Source organism: Erpetoichthys calabaricus, chromosome 1 (genome assembly GCF_900747795.2).
Source record: "Erpetoichthys calabaricus chromosome 1, fErpCal1.3, whole genome shotgun sequence".
NCBI lineage: Eukaryota > Metazoa > Chordata > Cladistia > Polypteriformes > Polypteridae > Erpetoichthys > Erpetoichthys calabaricus.
In genome coordinates, this window is record NC_041394.2 from 290,836,679 (window position 1) to 290,859,927 (window position 23,249).

General features: G+C 36.4%; 1 protein-coding gene across 3 annotated transcripts in view; it reads left to right on the plus strand.

Annotated features, from left to right (window-relative positions):
- Positions 1–7,796: 7,796 nt before the first annotated feature.
- Positions 7,797–23,249, plus strand: part of dram1 (DNA-damage regulated autophagy modulator 1) — a 47,927-nt gene continuing 32,474 nt past the window's right edge. For all 3 annotated transcript variants that reach the window (XR_007935180.1, XM_051928627.1, XM_028816477.2), the window contains exon 1: positions 7,797–8,001. Coding sequence is in view for 2 of the 3 variants with exons in the window: in XM_051928627.1 (XP_051784587.1) it covers positions 7,871–8,001 (131 nt within the window). In the remaining variant the exon portion in view is untranslated. The remainder of the gene's footprint in view (positions 8,002–23,249) is intronic.

Sequence of the window (23,249 nt, forward strand, 5' to 3'; positions counted from 1 at the left end):
TTTACACACATGTATTCTGTCTTGTTCCTACTGACCTTCATTCCTCTCCTCTCTAGAGCATATCTCCACCTCTCCAGGGTCTCCTCAACCTGCTCCCTACTATTGCTACGGATCACAATGTCATCAGCAAACATCATAGTCCAAGGGGACTCCTGTCTAATCTCGTCTGTCAACCTGTCCATCACCATTGCAAATAAGAAAGGGCTCAGAGCCAATCCCTGATGTAATCCCACCTCCACCTTGAATGCATCTGTCACTCCTACCGCAGACCTCACCACTGTCACACTTCCCTCGTACATATGTTGTATAACTCTAACGCACTTCTTTGCCACTCCCGACTTCCTCATACAATCCCACAACTCCTCTTGAGGCACCCTGTCATATGCTTTCTCCAGGACCACAAAGACGCAATGCAACTCCTTCTGGCCTTCTCTATACTTCTCCATCAACATCCTCAGAGCAAACATTGCATCTGTGGTGCTCTTTCTTGGCATGAAACCATACTGCTGCTCACTAATCATCATTACAATCACTTGTCTACATTAAACTGCAAGAGATAAATATAAAAATATTTGCCTTCCATGCTAAACATCTATGTCTCTGAATTGTTGTACTAGTCCCTCCTTCATGTTTACTTTATTTACCTTATGCTTTTTATTGTTTCTTCTAATTCCCAGTCCAAATTATAGTGACCTCTTTTCTGACCTTGTTTCCTTTTCTTCAGAAAACCTCTAAAAGCCTAGTAGTTAGTTTGCACACTGCTAATATGCAGCACACAGCTGCCCATGCACTCTGACCACTTGGCTTCAGCAATGCATTTGATATTATTGTATTCCTTCTTTTACTTTATTTAGCTAGGGTAATAATGATAAAATTTGCTCAGTTTTACTTGCCTAATACAGTGTATCAAGTATTCTTTTTTTTTGTTTCACTTTTGTTTTCAGATTCATTATTACTATTAAGGCACAGGATTTTTAATGTAATCTAATCACATGCAGGGTTTTCCATCAGCTTATTAGCCACTTTAGCATGTGAATAAACATATTGCAAAATAAACACCAAGCAACCTATACATGTGCTTCTGGAAATTACTGTGTGTCTTCTGTTAATCCACATTCATTAATAGGAATACAGTAAATTTAAGGGATATCTATCTATCTATCTATCTATCTATCTATCTATCTATCTATCTATCTATCTATCTATCTATCTATCTATCTATCTATCTATCTTTATGCTTCTGTTACCTGTAAAACATAACATCTTGAAAACAATTGAAGTTTAGGCTTAAAAATCAGCATTCCACTGAAGCAAATGGTAGACTCAGATAATCTCAGCTTTTTCTTTTCTTATTCATCTTTTTGCTCCATGCAATTTAATTTTATGAAATCTGGAATTATGGCATGTCTCTTGATACGTCACAAGAAATCACTTGTGTATTATGTGAACTAAAAGCATGGGTTTTTCTTTTTCTATCTTGTTCAAAACAATATTTTCTGTTAAATGAATTTTTACTTTAGCAAGTATTGGGTCGGGTGGCACGGTGGCGCAGTGGTAGCACTGCTGACTCACAGTTAGGAGACCCAGGTTCGCTTCCCACATACTCCCTGCGTGGAGTTTGCATGTTCTCCCCGTGTCTGCGTGGGTTTCCTCCGGGCACTCTGGTTTCCTCCCACAGTCCAAAGACATGCAGGATTGGCGATTCTAAATTGGCCCTAGTGTGTGCTTGGTGTTTGTGTGTGTCCTGTGGTGGGTTGGCACCCTGCCCGGGATTGGTTCCTGCCTTGTGCCCTGTGTTGGCTGGGATTGGCTCCAGCGGACCCCCGTGACCCTATGTTCAGATTCAGCGGGTTGGAAAATGGATGGATGGAAGTATTGGTTCTCATTAATCAAATCCTTTGTAGATTTTTGAGTATGTATATTGGTATTTAAGAGACAGTCCTCCTAAAACCACACACTAGATTCATGAATGCTGTGTTGAACTTTTATTTTATCTTAACAACTTGTCAAAAGACAAAGACAGGTTCATACAACTGAGTCCAAAACAGAACTGAGTATCTTCTTTAAGGTGACGGCTTTTAAACCCTCATGGGGGAAGTGATGTCATCAGGACCGGAACCAGAAGTGATGTCATTGGTTACCCCAAAACAGGGTGGGATTTCCCAAGAATGGTCTGCTAAGAATTAAGGGAGAGAATTAGCGCCGTTCACCACCCCCTGGTCCAGTGTGGAACTGCATTTATTCAGGCCCTTTGGTTGTCCCCTAAACATGCGTGTGTGACAATATATAGTATATATACAGTATATATATTTAACACTATATATATATATTGTGACAGGTGGCCGGGTCGCATGCCCGGCCGGGATGCCCATGCTGCATATGTTCCGGGGGAGCAACCATGGGCAGCTCAATACCTCCCCCAGGACGCTTGGTGGCAGCCTCCCTGGCCGACAGTGATTCCCCAAACTCCCGCAGGGCTCCACGGGAGATGGAGTCCTCCACATCCTGGTTGGGAGCTGGGGTGGCCGCTAGGAGGTGCTGCTTGGATTCCACAGACCGGCTGGACAAATCTTCAGCCCCACCTGGAAGTGCAATTGAGACCAGGTGGTCAAGCACCTGGAACACTTCCGGGTGGGCTATAAAAGGGGCCAGCCAGCACCACTCAGCAGCCAGAATCGGGAGGAAGAGGACGAGGTTGCCTGGGAGGAGTGGTGGTGCCAGAGAAGAGTGTTTGTTGGTCAGTGTTTAGTGCTTGGGACTGTGTTGTTGCTGGAGGGATTACGGGGAAGATGTGCCCTCCAGCTGAAGAAAAATAAGTCTTTTTGTTTTATACGTGCCTCCCGTGTCAAGTCTGAGCCGGGTCGGGCGCAATATAGTGCCTTTATTACTATATATATATATATATATATATATATATATATATATATATATATACAGTCATATATTACACAGATTAAATGAATACAGTAAATACAGTCTATTACTATTTAACATACGTAGATTCAAGAAGTGCAGGCATGCATGAAAATACTGACACTGTAGTTCTTCCACTTTGGCTTTGTTCCATTTAAATGGTACCTTAGAGACCTAGATGGTAGCCAGATTTACAGTGCTAATATTTTGAAAGACATAATTGTCTCGAATGATTTTCTGTTTTATGTCTTTCAGAATGATGGCATTGTGGTCAAGAACCGTATTTATTATAGCAGTCTTCTGTTCAACTGCAAATTTTACCTTTCTGCCACCAGCATATGATCATCTCTGTACCCTGTGGTGTATGGAAATGAGATACTTTTCATGTTAGTCATACTTTATACAAAATGTAATGAAATGTATGTATGTCATTTGAACTATATAGTATATTAGTCTGTAATTGTTTCACTGTTCTGTGGTAATAGTAGTATTTACCGGTCCTCCCTGTTGAAGGCACATATTATTGATCCAACTGTTGATCTGCTCGGATTAGGTCGATCCCTCATGCCTGCTTCTCTCAATGTCAGCCCACAGTTACAGTAATTACATTATCAACAATTGCTTCCATTATTTCATTTTATATGCATCTAGTTTGTGATTGAAGACCTAGTGCAGCTCTTCCACCTCACATTCGCACACCCCTGCCTGTATGTTTAACAGCTCCATTTCCTACTCCTTCAGCTTCCATTGTGTTTGATCAAAGCAACAGACCTGGTGTTCCCCTTTATGAATTGTGAAACAACAGCTTTGTACCTCTGTATTCTGGAAGAGAGTAAATGAGCCATCACAGCCACAACAGATTTCTCTAGATTGAGATGTACATGAGAAAACTGCAAATAAATAGCTCTCAGGTGAAATCTGTACTCTGTGCCTTTGTTTGTATCAGATGTTGTGCAAATTGTGTTTTCCATGTGTTAGTTTTGTGAAAAATGAACACAATTCTGTGAAGTGAATAAGAAATCATACAGGGCTAAGTGAATGCATTCAAACTTTTCATAACTGCATCTTTAGCTTTATGATATTATATAAATCTATTCATCCACACAAAGCAAGCTTTTTTTCAGTCAGTTTCAGGAAATTTATATTTATCTTTTTTCCCTTTGCTTTGATTGTAACATTGCATTCAACAGATTGAATCAACTGTACTGTTTTTAAATTTGTCCAAGAAAAGTCATAAAAGTAAAATGAATTAATTTATCCATCCATTATTCAACCCCCTATATCCTAACTACAGGGTCACGGGGGTCTGCTGGAGCCAATCCCAGGGCGCAAGGCAGGAAACAAACCCTGGGCAGGGCGCACACACCCACACGGGACAATTTAGGATTGTCAATGCACCCAACCTGCATGTCTTTGGACTGTGGGAGGAAACCCACACAGACACGGGGAGAACATGCAAACTCCACGCAGGGAGGACCCGAGAAGCGAACCCAGATCTCCTTATTGCAAGGCAGCAGTGCTACCACTGCACCACCATGCTGCCTGTGTTAATTTATGTTATTTTTAAATATTGACCTAAAAACTGTATTCATTTTCTGATAATTATAATCAGTTTTTTGTACAGTGTTCTTCTCATTTTTGTAGTACATTACCAAAAACCTGAATTTAACACGATTTTAGGTGCAAAAGAACAAAAAACAAGTTAACTGAAATGCTTATGTTCTACCTTTAATCATGTGAATTATAAATATTTGAAATGTGTTTTATCATCTCTTAAAAAAAGATAGATGGGTTTTGTTTCTTTTTTCCATTTTGCTTGATTCTTTCTTCTTTGTTTCTTTCTTATGGGTGGTGATTGAATCTTTTTTTTGTCTTCTCTTTTGCTGATGTTTTTTCTTTGTATTTTATTTTCCTTTGCTTTCCATCCATCCATCATCCAACCCGCTATATCCTAATTACAGGGTCACGGGGGTCTGCTGGAGCCAATCCCAGCCAACACAGGGCGCAAGGCTGGTTGTATGTGGTATATTATTATAATATGTTTGATCTGTTGTATGTCACTGTAATATACTGGTTTGGATAATGAAATAAAAAAAGAATTGTGTATAAATGAATATTTGAATGTATTCTTTTTTTATTACTCCAACATTATAATGTTAGCTTTTTTATATGTTCTTGTGTTTCTTGACTAGATGTTGCATCTAATATACTATTATGTTCACTGTATTGTATTCATTATTGTTGGTATTGTACTAATGAAACTTTTTGAAGAAGACTTGCAAGTAAGAATTTCAATATAAAGTACTACATACAGTATGTACACATAAAGATAAATTTGAAGTTGAACTTGATGTATTTGTAATAAAAGTATACTTTAGAAAAATACATTAAGTTGACTTTGCCCTTTTTATACAAATTAATCTCTTCTAAATTTCTAGCAAATCTTGCATATCATTTTCCCATGCTTTGTGGCCAAAAATTATCATCTATTTAATTTCTAAAATATATCTCATTTACCTTTTTTGTGAAGATAAAATACCACATTATTTGCCAAGTTATTTGTTTTTCTCAGTCTCTTTTCCTTTATCAGAAATTGCAAATATGTATTAGTCCTCTGAGATGGTATAATCAGGTAAGTGCATTACACAATAATACATTTAATAGAACTGAAAGTACAGCATATTATATGATGGCAGAATGTGATGTATCATTTACCACAGATTTTTATACTAATTTTGTAATCTGTGTTTATCTCCTGAGGCCCCACTCTTGACAATTCTTCCTCTACTCTTGCTTTTGCAGCTGGCATTCTCCCTTCAGCAGTTTCAGTTAACACTACCCTACATCTTACTCTCATTTCCCGCCAAACTGCATCTTTAACTGTGTTGAGATTTATCTCCACAATATAACACTGACTTATGCACTTGCCATTTGCTATTTCCTGCTTGACATAATTTTGTCTTTCTTAATTTTATGTGCAGTAAGAGTTGTGCTATTTTAGTGTCTTTTCCCTTATCAATTACTGACAAAATGTACCATATTAAAAGACACTTTTAAGGCAAAGAATTTACCATGAAGTCACAGAAGGAAACGGGGGATCAAAGTGAGCTGGGCCTTATCGGCATAGTCATTGCTTCATCAGTGCAGGCATAAGATACCTAGACTTGCTTCTACCCTTTGGAGACTGTAGTTTCAATTGTTCAACATTAGGACAAGAGTCGTGCCAATGAAAGTCAAAGAAGCCATTATCAGGGAGATAAACAAGAATAAAACCATTTGAGATATTGCTAAAACCTTAGGATTACCTAAATGAAGTGTCTGGAATAAAGAAGAAAGAACACACTGGTGAGCTCAGTAACCTCAAAGGTACTGGGAGGCCAAGGAAGATGTCCACTGCTGATGATAGAAGAATCCTCAGTATGGTCAAGAAAAAGCCCTAAACGCCTGTCCGACAGATCAGAAACAGTCTTACGGAGGCAGATGTGTATGTGTCAAAGACTACTATCTGCAGATGACTTCCTGAACAGAAATTCAGAAGCCACACTGCAAGATGCAAGCCACTAGTTAGCTAAAAAAGAGTAGTCAGATTACAATTTGTGAAAAAGTATTTAAAAGGGCCTGCAGAATTCCTGAAAGAGTCTTGTGGGCAGACAAGACAAAAATTAACCTGTATCTGAGTGATGGCAAAAGCTAAGTGTGGAGACATAAAGGAAGTGCCCGGGATCCAAAGAATACCACCTCATCTGTTAAACATGGTGATGGGTGTGTTAAGGCCTGGGCATGTATGGCTGCCACAGGTACTGGCACACTTATCTTCATTGATAATGTAAGTGCTGAAGGCAACTGCACAATAAATTCAAAGGTGTACCGAAAACATTTTGTTTGCTCAAGTCCCAGTATATACCTAAAAACACATTGAACGGTGCTTCCTCCAACAACAAGATAATGATCCCAAACATATGCTAAGGCATTACAGAAGTTTTTCAAAGCTAAAAAAGGAAAATTCTTGAAGGGCCAAGCCTGTGACCTGATTTAAATCCAATTGAGCCTGCCTTCCTTATGCTGAAGACAAAACTTAAGGAGACAAGCTCCTGTAGCAAGCAGGACCCGAAGTTGGCTGCATTAGAGGTTTGCCACTGCTATGTCTCAAACATCATTGTGCCCTGAAATAAGGGGACCATGTATAAAAATTGTTGTCATTTCTACATGATGTGACTAAAATGTATGCAAATACCATTAAATGAAAGTCTACAATGTGCATTTAATCATTCATCTGAATTGTTTGATTTGTAATTTTAAACTGTGGAACAGAAGGGGTAAGTAAATTAAGGAAAAATGTGCCTTTGCCCCAAACATTATTGAGGGAATTATCTATCTATCTATCTATCTATCTATCTATCTATCTATCTATCTATCTATCTATCTATCTATCTATCTATCTATCTATCTGTGTGTGTGTCTGTGTGTCTTCTGTTGTGGTTTTTATTGTCAACTGTTCTGATGAGGCGAATTTCATTGTGTTAAGCACACATGACGATAAACCCGACGCGACTTGGCTTATTATCTCTGAAAAATTGTACAAATTAACAAAATTACGCAAAATGATAATTCGCAAATCTCGTTAAGTAAATATGTGCACTATAAAGATTTAATGTTACTTTGTAACGTTCTATATTGTTAATTTTTTTTACATAAATACGTATTGCTCAATTTATTGGATTAAAATTAATGGCAATAGAAAGTCTGTGCTTACAGAGTTAGGAAGAGGTATTTTAAATAAGAAGTGTCGCTGGAGTTCACAAGTAAGTTTCGCGCGTGCACGTCTGAACTTGAATTCAATGGCGGGTTCACGAGTCCGTGCGCGTCTCTCGGTTACCCGCCCCGCCAGTCCAGACCGCACTGTTACAACTGTCTGACAACGGACTTGAAAGCAGAGAGCTCAAGCTGTAGCAGGAAGATGTTGTGGTTCATGGAGGGAATGTGCTTTCTCCCCGTGTCTCTTGTCATTGTGTCGTCGTTTTCTTTTATTGTCTGCTATGCCATTGCAACTCTGGAGCGTCACGTCGACCCTGTGTTCCCGTACATCAGGTAAGCTGTTCTCATCCCGACAGCGGAGGCTGTGGTGGCGTTGGGACCTGTCCGGGTTACCTTTCAGCGGATTTGTGTAAATGCCCCTAATGCCTTTTTCTAACCAATATTGCTGGTCAGTATGAAAATAATTTTGATACCGACTAACAAGCATGTAGTGATATTTGACATTTATTTTAACACTTGAGTGGCGGTAGACCAGGAAGCTAGCGAAATTTCTGGATTACGTACAAGTTTGTGAGGGCACTTTTTCATTGTAACCTGACTGGAAATTGTTTAAATGTTTTAACTCTAAAACACACAGTTTAAGTGCACTGAAACAGTGTTATACCGTATTACCAAAAGTTAAAATGTTAACTTCAGTGTGGACAAGTGGCTGAGGAGCGTAACTGCAAGGCTGCTACGTTAAATCCACAGGTGTCTCAGACCGCTACCCCCAACAAAATTGCCAGCTAAATCAAAGTTTGGTGCTATTAGTATGGGCCAGTAAATGAAAAAGCAGCTTACTTGTCTATATTATCAATTAACAATCGATTAATTGAACAAATTATCAATGGGAACACTGTATTTTGTTATTGGTTTTAGGTTGATTGTTGGTAGTTTTACATGTGAACTATACTAATAAGGCAAATATTTTTTTTATTAGTAACACTTTTATAATTACAATCATATAAACGCATTTAACAGCAGTTTTGAAGATGGGAATGTCAATGTAGTTGCCACTTTACATTATTCTAGTATGAATGAGTGTGAGTTTCCACATAAGTGTGCCCTGAGATGGACTGGGGCCTCCACCAGGGTTAGTTTCTGTCTTACACGTAGTGCAGCTGGCATAAGCTACAGCCACGTGACCTGGGCTAAGAAAGTTAAATAATGGGTGGATGGATGAGCCGTATACAAAAACTATTTACATAGTTACACTACTAGAGCAGGGCATAATGATTGGCGGTGCTGCTTCACAGTTTCATCAGCCTGTGTTTGGATTACACACTTGTCTTTGTCTGTGTGGAGTTTGCTCATTCTTCATGCGTCTGTGTGGATTTTTCTTTCTACACTCCAAGACGTTCTGAGTAGGTTTCATATTGGCCCCCATATTTTTGTGAGTTTTAGCCCAGTGATGGACTGTTTCTTGCTTTGTGCCTACCTAGTGTTGCCCGGATATGCAGGTTTAAGAAAATATGTATTTACATATACACACCTGAATCACTAGGCACATTGACATGCACCTAGTTTCTAAAATGACATGTATTATACCCTTATTCCCTTATAACAACCAGGTAATTGGTCCCAGAGAAAACTAATTAACAGAGGTAGATATCTCTGCGAATAACCTAATAACATGGCAATGTAAATAAACCCTTAACATGGTTACTGTGAAGGATTTTGTAGTCTGTGCATGTCTTTTGCACTCTGTCAGGCTGCGCATGTATTTGTTTCACACACACTTTCAGCGGCCACAGGTAGAAGCATCCTCAAAATAAATTTCCCAATGCAAATCCTCGGATAATTTATATTATCCCTTCCGGCTGAAATGATCTATCTCAGTATTTCAGAAATTGCTACATTTATGTTGATGAGCTGAACATAGAGTTCTAAACTCAGCAACACAATACAATAGGGTGATACATTAAAAGTAACATGAGTTATGTAGCTTATCTTGTTGAAGTAAAAATACCTGTGTTGTTATTATTCCCAAAGCACTGGGTGTAAGGTAAGAAGCCCATGTACCAAGTCTTATGCAGGGCTCAGTCATATAGCCAAGCAGAAAAGAGCGTGCTGTATGCAATCTGGTAATAGAAACTTATAAATAAAGCATTAATTTGACTAAACATATTTCTAAAACACAAGAAAAATTTCACAGGCATCATGCTTATTTTCAAATTCACAGTGGCTGATGATGACACTGACATTTTGTTTTTGACCATTTAATGACAGTGGTGCGTTTTGCCGAAGGAGAACTCCAGAAGACTACTTGCCTGTTTAAAAATGGATACTTAAGAAACCAGATTTCTGCCTTAACTGGGTTATTCATCTTAATCCAGTTTTGTGTGTGCATATAAATGCATTGAATGGAAAATGAAATAATGTACAGTACCTAGGTTATTAAATAGCCATCTTTGTTTTTGAATACAGTTCTTTATCTTAGCTGCTAGGCCAAATTACCTACAATAAGGCAGATTAGACCAATGCATTGTTAGAAGTTTAAATGTCTAATCATTATTTAGCTATTTTATCATCAAGTCTGTAAAGATATATGTTGCATAATATGCTATAAAGGTGACACTTTGGATAAATATTAAGTATATTAGATGCATCTTTTGACTGTAAGAACATTTAGAATTGAGGGACAGCCATTCATTCTATCCAACTGACAATCCGTTTTCTGAACCTGCTCAATCAAGTTTTAGGATAGTGGAGATCATGATGGGGTACAATAAGGGACCAAACTATGGACTAGGCACAAGTCCATTGCAAAGTGCATTTGCACACACACACACACACACACACACACCCACACTCAGTCATATTTGGACAAGAGTTACTTAGTTCTGTATGTATGTCTATGGGACATGGGATGAAAAGTGCAATGCCTGGATGATACCTGCACAGATAAGGATGAATGTGCATTATTTATTTATTGTGACTGAGCCAGAATTTAGACGCAGTCAAGTAGCTATGATACAGAGGAGCCAACCACTACACCAGTGTGATGCCCTCCCATCCATACTTAAATTTAAAATTCAATTATTTTTGTAATGTCTAAATATATAACTTCATGTTACAAGGTGATGTGAGAGGTTTCAAATGTAGGCTGGTAAGTAAAGACATTGACAGTAAATAATTATTTATCAGTTGTCTGTTACACACAGTGAGAAGTACAGATTAGAAATACACTGTAAAATATGTCTGAATATAAAGTATCCTTTTGTTCGGAGCTTCCTTCTGTATTATCTGAGCTTCCACAAATAGAAAATGGCACAAATCCAGTGACAAAAAGAAGAGTTAAAAGGGGACACACTCATTTGGAACTATGACCCAGAGAAAAATAGCTGTAGTATGTTAATATTACTACATTTACAGTATATGCAGGGGTAATATTCCTTTTAAGCTGCACTTACGTATGGCTGTGCACACCCCCAAACTTGCCATAAATTTACAAAGGAAGTACATCACTGTAATCCGTCTATAAGAAAACAATTACTAAAACTTGGGGTGTCCAGAAATCCAGGGGCAAATCTTTTAAAAGTTGATTTTATATTGACCAAAGTTATTTGTACATGGTGTGACTTGTATGGGCGTCTTGTACACCAAATTTCAGGTAAAACTTCACTCAACTCAAGTGAGATTAAAAAGACTTTTTACAATGAGAAAAAACAAAAAACGAAGCTCAACAGGCACAAGATAAAATTTATCGCAGAGTGTTTACCCCCCCCCCCCACCATGCCCCCCCAAAGACCTTTTATTTAATAAAATACTTTTGCAGAAACAGGTTTATTTTATCTGCAGTGGGCTGGCGCCCTGCCCGGGGTTTGTTTCCTGCCTTGTGCCCTGTGTTGGCTGGGATTGGCTCCAGCAGAGCCCTGAGACACTGTAGTTAGGATATAGCGGGTTGGATAATGGATGGATGGATGGAGGTTTATTTTATTCCACTATAGCAAAACACAATTCTTTCTCCTCCTTCCCTTCTTTCTCCTCCACTCCTCCCTAGTGAGCTTTGTCTTCCTTCTTTCTTGACTTCAGCTCCCTGAGATGATGTGGAGGTCTTCTTTTAAAACCACACCCGGAAGTACTATCAGTGGCAATATATTATTTTCGGGAATCGCTTCTCAGTCCAATGGAGAGTGTTGTTGAACACTAAATGTACTGGGGAACCACATGACCACAGGAGACAGTCTCCCTCTATCTCTGACTTATTTTGGCCAAGAAAGGGAATATGAACCATCCCTGGCAGTATGTCCTTCAACCTATATTGTTCATCTATGATAGCCCCCTTTCTGGAAAAGGGGATCACCAGCAGTTTTGGTTGGGGTGCCCATCCATCCCAGCTGCCAACCATTATGATGGCCTCCTATCCAGATAAGGAAACACTGTCCACCCCAGCCTGGTTGCCAGTGCATCCATGTTGTCCATCATATTGGTTTGGCAGTTATTAATTTTTAAGTAACATTGGTTTGTGACACACAACAAAGGAGAGCTCAGTGACTAAATACTGTATTTCAACAAATAATCCTGATTTTATTATGAATGCACTCTTTATTTTTTGTAGAACGTTTGGTCATGTTTCTTATAGAGGTTTGGTGCATATAGGGCTTTTGAAGCATGAGGAATCAGGTTTAGAGGTTTGTGCCTATTTAAAGTTACAGAGAGTATGTTGCACTGATTCCAATGCCATTTTGTTTTGATATAGACCATTTTTTGAGACATGTTTTTAAGATGCAGTGCCTGGTGTCCGAGGGTGTGTATCTAAGGTCACAATTTCTGATATCGTTGACATAATGAGTTAAAGGATCACCAGTGGCAACCTTTTCTAATCCAAGATTGCTTCAAAATTCTTTCTGAAAGTTTGATTGTTTTTTGTTCTTTTTTTACTATAATTCTTGACCTTCAGTTTTATTTAAAATTTTGGCATTGACAATGATTATTTTGACTTTCCAGTTTTTGACTCTATTTTGTTCTCATATTTATCTTCTTCTGGTCCCTATCCTTTAATTTCTGCTAGTAATTCATCTCTAGCTAAACAAATTTTGAAGAACAAAACCCTAATGTATGATCTAAGCTAAATCTGTCAAATAAATTGGGTGATCCATAAAATTGACCAAATTTTTAACAGAATATTTTGAAAAAACAGACAATGCTATGTAAAATGTACAGTAACTGGTTAGAATACACCATGGCTTAAACCTCCATTTATGTAAAATGTGCAAACATGAACATGAACTATGGCGCTTGCACTGATCTCCCATCAGGCTCCATTTACGGTAAACCCACACCTTTTCTTATCCTTGCTCTCTGTCATCAGTTTTTTGAAGGTGACTAAATTCTTTGATTGGTGGAGCAGAATATTCACTTTTTCTTCAATTTATTATATTATTTTTGTCTCTGATTTTTGCCCTTCACCTGATGCTGTTAGGGATTTCCCTTGTGGATTAGGCACAATCAGTCATAAATGGATGGATGGATTGATGGAATATTACTTGTTAAAAAAATTCCCCTGGCTGGTAGTCACTTTTGCAAGTCCAGAATGTGATTAGGCAGGCAACTCTGCTTTTAGACTGTGAAGCCACTTGTGATTTGTAGCAAAGTCAAAATAAGCCTTTTAGTGGAAACATTAGCATAGAGAGGCTTCATAGCTTTTATACAATATTTTTTAATAAGGTTGTGTTTTTCGGCCAAAGTGAAATATGTGTAGTGTGGCAAATAGAACCATTTCTATTTAATAGAAGTGTTTAGCTTGCACAAACATCATAGTATCTCTTGGCTAATTGCTGATGGTTAGATATAATCAGTTATCGTATTTAATGTAAAATGTCTGCTCTTGTCAAATAATAAAAGATAGTACTTTTAGGGATATTCAGATAATGATTTAAAAAAGACTTTTATATAATTGTTCAAAAGATAAACTGTTTTGTAAAATGCTTAGTTTAAATAATTTGTTTATGAGAAAAACAAAAGCCTAAAATACAGTTTTCTGAAAAAGCCTTGTCCCAGAACAAGTAGCAGTGGAGAAAATTTTAAACAAAAATTGTTTTTTCAAAATAAATTTTATTTAAAAACATGAACTGTATAAATTAATAAGGTAAGAAGATTATTCTGCTGTTTCATGGCAAAAAAATAATAAAAGACAATCATTTCTACTCATTTATGTTTCAAGAGTAGGATGATGTGACTAGACAATAATCTGTGAGTGGTAACTTTCTTAGTGTTTAATTAGCAAAACACTTTCCAATACGCAAAGTTAAGAAATGAAGTTGAATGAATGAATTAGAAATGATAACGAGATGCTGAAGATCATTGTCTATTATTGTTCCAATCATGAAGCATAATCTTTGCATTCTTCCTCTAAATGAAATTAACCTACATTTTAATAGGTTTATAGGGTCATTATTGTCCTGTATACAGTGTATCATTTTTTAAGTGTCCCTCTTTACCTGTGTTTAGAGATACAATAGAGATGACATTTGCTGTTTTATATGTCATGTTCATACCAAAATAACATTTCCAAGTACTTACTGCTGCTTTGAAAATAAATTAGAAAACATTAAGTTTTTGGATCTTGCTAAATTTTACAGACAAAAGGGCACCTATCAGTGCAAATAAAACAAGATGAAAACAGTGAAAACACACATGGTGCATATCTAAAAAGTATGTGAAAGGCTGAAATGCAATCTTCAATTACAAAATCATTGATAAATAACATAATTACTGTAGCTAGGGCCAGTTCTGCTACAGGGATGATTGTGGATGGGCCTGCAAAGATAAGCAATAACAAGTGTATGATTACTTACATTAGATGTTCTGAAAACAAAACAGACTTTTTACATATGGATTCTGCAAGAATGGTTAAATTTACTTGATTACACCACTGTTGTTTGTCTCATCACAAATTGTTAAATGTACCTGAATAAGATAACATAAGTGGTTAATTAAACCTAAATAATCTAGAATAATTAAATATCAAGAAAACAGAAGAGTTGCTGATGCACTTTAAGCGATGCAAAAGAGCTGTCTTGCATCAGTGGCTGGATTGAAGAGGTATTTGAGGTTTTCAAGTTCATGTATGTTTCTAGCTATTAATATAGCATGGGGTGTTCTAATGTTCGTGCTAAAAGCCCTCACACTGCTCAAGTCAAAATAAAAAAGGTACTTGTTGCTGAATGGTGGTGACTCTCCAATGTAACAAAAAAAAAGATTAGGTTCTGATTCTTGGAGTGTTGGGATATCAGGGCTACTAAGAAAAGTTTTTATTTTTTGCAATTGATTTTTAAATTCTAACTAAACAATGTTGCATGCCAGTTTCTAAATGCCTTAATTATTTAATTTTGTTTAGGAACTCTTGCTCTCTGTGTTGTATTAATCTCAGTGAAAGCATTTTTAATTTCAGTTTTATGTATTTGGGCTAGTATTTTAACTTCAGTCCATATTGGTAATTATTTATAATATGAATCACATGGTTTTGGGAAAAGTATTGTAAAATTTTGATTGTAGATAAAATATTATATTTGGACTGTAGTGCAAGTTGTTATTTATGAAAATATGATATTATGTAATTCCTCATAAAGTCATTAGATTAAGTCTGTGAATTATTTAATTATTACTGTCTGTGGCTTCCATTTATGCACAAGTAGAATATTAAATGTACCTAGCATACAATAAAAGGACTATCTAGAATTCAGCTGTATTCAACAAAGAAGTGTATTTTTGAGAATACATATTTAGCACCATCTGCTGCAAGGAGCAGAGGAATAACACACTGAGGGCAGATTACTACAGATTATTATAGCTTCAATATTATAAAGCATAATTGTCTAGAGAAGAGAAAATGATTAGTTAATCGTAACTAATTATTAACTAACTGTGACACACTGGACAAATAAAAATACTACCTTGAGCATGGATATACCATTTTGCATGTGTCAGGTATTTTATGAGCCATTAAATAGTCTTATCATACAAAAGCAAACAGAAAAAGATCTCATTTGAGAATGGGATATGTTGATGTTTGACTTAAGAAACTGTCAAGTATTGTTGGCTAGTATGAGTGTACTACATAGAAAGGGGTACAAATAGGCATCTCACCATTTTTCCAGTTTGGAGCATAGAGGACTTATTTTGATTTTTCATTTACAGTAACATAGTGGCCTTTGGAATCTACAGTCAATGGGAATGCTGTAAAAGGAACTGGTTTAACTTTTTTTTAAATTCATAATTTTGGAACATCTATCCTGTCTATACCTTCATTCTAAAGTGATACTTCATTGTTAATAGCTCCTGCAAAACAGTCTTCTTTTAAACTATTGAGTTGTATAAGTGTTTAATTTTGTTTGTATTTGTGGTTAAACCATTTAATTGAGTGAAAAAGTATATTCCATATTTTACTTTTAGTATCATACATATAGATTTTTTTTAGGTAACACCGGGGCAAAATATTAGAAGATACTCCTCTTCCTAAAGTAAAATCAGTCTATAAGGGTCATTGTTGGAGCAGAGGTCCTTTTTTACCTTTGTGCCATGCACAGAATGACTGCAATCGCCTGGTTTTGCACTGCTTTCTCAATACAGCTTACCTCAAAAGACAAAAGAGTTGTGCTCCCATCATTCTCAGCGCATCATGCCTTGTGCTTAGATATAACCAATAACAATGCAAATGAGTGGAGGCTGAATAGAATTCATAAAGCACATTATTACAGTTAAATAAAGTACTAACTACCCAGTGGAGAAGGCATGTTTGCGTATCTGTGTTTATTTGTATGTTGTGATGATGTTTTTGAACCTAGGTAGGAATCCTTTGTATCACAGCTTTATCTAGGACTACAAGTTTTCTAAAATTGATTTGTCAACATTTGCTTGAAAAATCTTTGCATAATCTAAAAGGTATCGTTTTACTTTGCATACACAAATATTCAAGCAGATGTATAGAAACAGATAAAGTTACAGATGTACAGTAGATATAATTAATTACAGGTAATTTAACCAGCAATAATGTGCTTTGTAAAAGTACACATAATTTACAGATGTGAGGACTACAACGTGTTTGAAACCCAGACTAGTCACTATTTGTTGGAGTGCGCATGCTTTCCTCATGTCTGTGTGGGTTTTTTTCAGGTACTCGTTGTGTATCTCTGAAAGGTACGTGTTACGTGAATTGAGACATTGAACTGGCTCTATGTGAGGGTGTATTTTTGCATGAGTGTGTCTTATTGCACACAGTGCTGTTGGTGTATCCACCAAATCCAAAAGTACTGAACTGTTGTTCCAAAGTTGATATAACAAATAAAAAAATCACTACATACAGGGTGTCCAATTTAAAATAGTTGTAACTTTGTAAGTATATGTGATAGGAAGAAAGAAGAAACATTTACATTTTTTATTGTTATTGTTAATTTTCAACATGTACACCATCATTACTAATACAAAGTGCAATATAATTCTGTAGTTCTTGGAAAACATTTTCAAGCTGATTTTCAGTAATAGCAGCAATCACATCAGTTATCATAGCTTCAAATCTTCTAAAGATTGAGGTTTGGTTGAATAAACATTAGTTTTCACATGTCCCCATAAAAAAAATCCAATGCAGTCAAATCTGGCAAACAGGGAGGCCAAGAAAATGGTCCACCTCTTCCAATCCATCTGTTAAGGAATATCTCATTTAGAAACTGTCTAACATGCAAAGCAAAGTGACAAGGAGCACCATCTTGTTAAAACACTGTATTCTCTATCAGTCCTAATTGTTCAAGTTGAGGAATAAAGTAATTTTGCAGCATTTTTAATTAGCTATCACCATTAACAACACACCCTTCAAAAAAGCATGGCCCTATGACTTGATTATTTTCCCAAAGCAAACCACACAATAACTTTGGGAGAATCCCTTTTATATTCAACAGACTCATGTGGATTTTCAGTTCCCCAAATATGGCAAGAATAAAACTTACAAAGTTATGACTATTTTAAATTGCACATGGACTTTATGGACACCCTGTATACAAAAATCTGTGATGTACAGAATGAGAGCAAAATCAAGCTTCTAAATGAACCAGGTGAACAGTTAATCTACTGATATGTGTCTGATATAAATACATTGGTTTAAAACAAAAGGGTACATGATGAATAGAGTTAAAAATCTATGAGTACACCTAATGTGCACTTTGAAATATGCTGAATACTTAGAAAAATGTAGGAATGAACTTAAAGAGATATCAAAGAAATAATGAACTGTATGTAGCTATAATATTTACTGATTACTCATCACTTGATATTTCAGAATGTTTTGCCCAGAGAAATAGGCATGCAGTTAAAGATTAACTGACAAGCCACTCCAGCTGGAAGGCTGCTCTTCTTCTTCTTCTTTCGGCTGCTCCCGTTATGGGTTGCCACAGCGGATCATCTTTTTCCATATCTCACTCCTAAGTTATTACACTTCCAAACTCAACAGTGCGCAAAAGTTATTGTTATTGATTTCTCAAATAAGTCAGCAATTCTCAGTTACTTGCAGTAAGCCTGATGCATAGCTTTTTCTTTCACTAAGGTGATGTCATGAATGACTAATAAGAAATATGCTCTTTGCTCAGTAATAAAGTGATGGCAGTCTAAAGTCAACCTCTAACCATCTAATTGGAATCATTTGTAACTACTGTCAGGTTTATCTGTACATTATAAACCTTGAAGATGCAGATACAAAACACAATTGAATATTTTATTTGTTTGTGGAGCTTAAATATAAACACAAAGTTAAACTAATGGGATTGGTGTGAAATTATAGCCTGTAGATTTACATAAGAAATGCTGACGTCCATGAGTGATGACCTAAATTACTGAATTAAATAATTTAAAATGATTGCAAATGAGTTAAAATGCTTCTCATGGGTCTACTGTATATAACTATAATGTTATATATTTATAACTATTGAAATTTAAAGGTTTAAAGGCAGCAGAAAAAATTAAAATCTCTGAAAAGCCAATGCAGGACCTCCTGAAGAGTGGTAAAGATTTGAAATGCTCTCCAACTGCCAAGTGTGAAGATCGGACATGGACATGGACATGGGAATGCAGTGTTCAGAATCATCAGACATAGGTTTACAACTTTTTAACCTGCAAACATGCCTGAGTGAACACAAGTGAAAGTACTTCTGAGTAGGCAAACTTCACAGTATTCTGTAATTACAGAAACCTTTTACCCTTCTTAGAACTATTTGCAGCTTTTTAAAGTGGCAATTTTTTAATACAACTTTCATGCTTTAGCAGTATGACCTTATTTCATATAAGCACTTTTTTATAATAGGCAGTGTGGCCTACTGCCTAGGGCACTGAGCTAAAAATTGCATCTTCCGTGTTATTTTGCGACTCAGAGTAGGTTGCATAATCTACCTAGCTCCAACTGTGAAAAACATATATGCAAATAATTATATCCTGATTATATAAGTTACATTTGGTTAATGTCATGATTCTAAGGTTCTGGAGGTTGGAAAATCCAATATTGTACTTATTTTTCATTTATCTCTTCATTTTGGTATTGCTGTTATTTTTATTGCTAATTTTGTGATGTTATTGTGCTGCCATTTTATTGATTATTTTTCACTCTAAGGAGCTACCATTTTGTGTATTTTGTAATATCAACAGCCATACTGTTTTAGTAACAGCCCCCATTGCTACCATGTGATATCCATAAGTGCAATATGTGATGTCAACACATATTACCCATCATTTCCAAGATGTATTTGTCATATGATCTACAACTCATGTTCCTCATTATTCACATTTTGAAATATGCTCCCTTCTTCAAAATCCATTTCCCTGAACCACAAAGTTGAAAGACACTCTTTATGAGTTTTTTATTTACTTTGTTCTCTTGTCTTGTTCATTGCACCATTGTCTGTTTCAAACCTCATTCTTAATGTATTTCTCCAAGCAAAATGAGTAAACAGCTATAAGGAGCCTTAATTGCTGTCAGTTCACCATATATTGTATAGGTATTTTCTTGCATCCTCTTTTTCCTTGACTAAGGAATTTCTTAAGATTTACATATTCACATTCATTTTCATGTAATATTTATCTGCTCTAGTAATCATTGCATTCAACAGTCTGACGAATCCTTCCTCGGAATCTGAAAACAAGTCTTGGCCACTTCCTAATCCAGCTAAGTTCTGACATTCTCAATCACCTGAGAATGGTCCAAAACAGTGCTACTTAAATCCTGGGTCCTTATCTCACAGCCACTTTCACAAAATCTATTTTATGAAGAAAATAACAAGAAACTTCTGTCATTCTACTGGTCACCCTTATTTTCTTAACATGTTTATTAAGTAGTTCTCACGTGAAAAGTGGACAGACATACATACCCGACGTTGGATTTTTCATATTACAGATATTGTTTTGCTCTTTCCCCAGCTTTTCTCAAATCTTAGTATTGTAAATTTTAGTAGTGACAAACAATAACATATATTTTGACCTGATATTTTAATGTACCCCCTTCAATTTCTTGAGAATACAAGCGTAAATATATTATATTATTTTTTTTTTTGCAAATAGTAGCCTGCTATGTAGCCTGATGCGGCTCCTTTGTGCTTTTCAGAGCAAACCCTTTTATGAGTTCCATCCATCCATTATCCAACCCGCTATATCCAAACTACAGGGTCACAGGGGTCTGCTGGAGCCAACACAGGGCAAGTCAGGAAACAAACCCCGGACAGGGCGACTAGCCCACTGCAGGGCGTGCACACACACACACCAAGCACACACTAGGGACAATTTAGAATCGCCAATGCACCTAACCTGCATGTCTTTGGACTGTGGGAGGAAACCGGAGCACCCGGAGGAAACCCACGCAGACATGGGGAGAACATGCAAACTGCACGCAGGGTGGACCCGGGAAGCAAACCTGGGTCTCCTAACTGCGAGGCAGCAGCGCTACCCACTGTGCCATCATGCCGCCCTTTTATGAGTTCTGTGGCAAAAAATATGTTTAACTTCTGGGTCATTTCTCATCATTTTCTTTTAATAACATTTACAATTACCTATTTATTCTTTTCCTGTTCTCTTTTCTTTGAATTTTCATTTTATTTCTTCCATCCCCGTATAATCTGCTCTTGTCTCAGACTCTGGTTTTTATCACTAATTCATTTTGTTTTTGTGTTTGTCAGTTCCTACATACAATACATAACACCTTTTTGACCTTTTTCTCAAATAATTTTTAATTACTGCATTTTTCTTTCCACTGACTGTCAAGTGACTTCTCAGTTCATTGTAAAATAAAACCTACTTCCTTTTATTGAGTTTATCATTTGTGTTTCCCTTTTCTCTTTCCCAGACCACCACCTATGCTATTCAGTTTTTATTCTGAGCATGTTCTTGTATATTGCTCACATGTTGACTTTTTCAGCATTGCAGTGTATCTATCTGTTCTTTCCTATTTATCCAACTACCTTCAGTGGGACTCAACAAAACGGGCCTCATTTTTTTTGGAAATGCATGTGAAGCTAACAATGATTCATTCATTGTCATTTATGAAAATAACAACTATGGTGGTCTGGTGTGATGTTAGTTTCTTTGGTCAAAGCATGCAAAGTGAAAAATGGGTGTCAGTATTGGATAGGAGTGAGAACACGATTGATACATATTCACTCTTTTTTCATTTACTGATTGTTTGCAAACATTCCGGTAAGAATGCACATGGAATTCTAAGTTAAACAAGCAGATTTAATATAGTTTCTTAAATTTTTGGCAATTCAATGAACTAATTTCACTTTAGCTGAGAGAATGTACATGTGACAATAATGACCCTATAAACCTAATAACCTATACAGTATAAACCCATGCAAATGTTGTGGTAAGTGAATTCAGAAATGTGTGGAGCTACCATCGAATAACCAGCACTAATTCAATCATTTTTTGAATGCTCAGATACATACTGCTGTCTTCCCTCTCATTGCATGTGAGTAGCACTGCCTCCACAAGGTAAAACTGGACACTGTGCCCCATTCTTGCACTGTAGCACGCTACAGTATATTTAGTATTTTACCTGTGAATAAATTGTGTATAGCAAGCAAAAAGAAATACATGCTAGTAACCGCATGCTGACAAAACTGATATCAGTCCTTCCCTAAAATGTGGCATGTATCAAAATTCAACAGTCTATTTTTAAACTTGAAAAGAACAATCCAAAATTTCATTTCCAATGACAAACAAATTAGAATGAGTTTGTAACAGTCAAGTCTAAATATAGCTAAAATATTCCCAAAATAAATCACAATTACAAATGTATCGCTCTCTTAGAACATGCTTTACTTCTATGCACTACATAGTTTATTGATCATTTGCCCAGCAGCTAGTGGTACATTTGATACTAAAGGCAGGGTATTTACTATTAATCTGTTACAGCATTACCTTTACTACTTGTATTTATTTATTATTTAGAAGGGACAGGTGGAACTGGAAATTACATATTACATCAGGTTTAAGCTTTATTTGATTTCAGATTGAATGTTGTTGCCTTAATGTCCCTGGGTGTCAGTGTTAAATCTGTATAGATTAGAAATGTGTGCTTGTGTTCTGTACGTTTTTTCAGTGTTTACAAAGAATTTTGCAGAGTTGTCTATCAATTGCTTTAATGTACTTCACTTCCTCGTTTGATGTTTCCTTGGTGCTCATTGTTTCTGTTTGTGAGAGTTCTTTTAGTTATACTCTCTGTGATTTTTGTTCTTGGGAAATAACCAATGTCACTTTCTCTTGTTTTCTTGGCTACTGTGTCTTCTTTTGCTGTTTACATAATTTCTCTGTGCTTGCAATGAACTATTTACCAATTTGGAACTCTTTTTTTATAGATAAAAGAAAACTTTATTTCCATGCAGGTGTCTTCATGTGACAAACACAATACCCACAATCACCACAGTATTATAATAGAACATCCTGAAGAAAACAGCATGGTAGGCAAGAGACACTGTGTATAACACAAACAGCAGTCTCAAAGCCTTTAGACAGTAAAAGCACTCATAATGCCTACGCTGTGTAGAGATCCCGGAGTGGAGGGTTTGTGAATATATGTGAGGCAGGATAGTATCAGCTGTTACCAGCTGTTGCAGATAACAGCTACAAAGATGAAAGGTAAAAGCTGGTTTGTTGAAGTGGATAGGGTATTCTAATACTGATAGAGCATGCAGGTAGTGTTTTGATGCAGTGACTGAGATGATGTCACTAATATAATGGAGACTATTAGTGGGTAAAGAAAATGAAGCAGACAAAGAAGGGATACAAATTTTTAACAGTGATATAAAAAAATGTCTGTCTATAAACACAAGAAACATGGTATGACTTTTGATTGTGAACTTTGAGTGTAGATAGTGAACTTCATTAAACATAAAAACTTTATTGCCCATTTGATACCAATGATTTATTTTATTTTAGAACCAATAAAAGCATATCACTAAATTAAGGGATATTCAAACTTGTTTCAACATTAAAATAATTATTGGTGCTTTTAGATTATAATTTAAATGTGTAAAGCAATGTACATGTGCCAGATGCAATGAAAGCCTTTT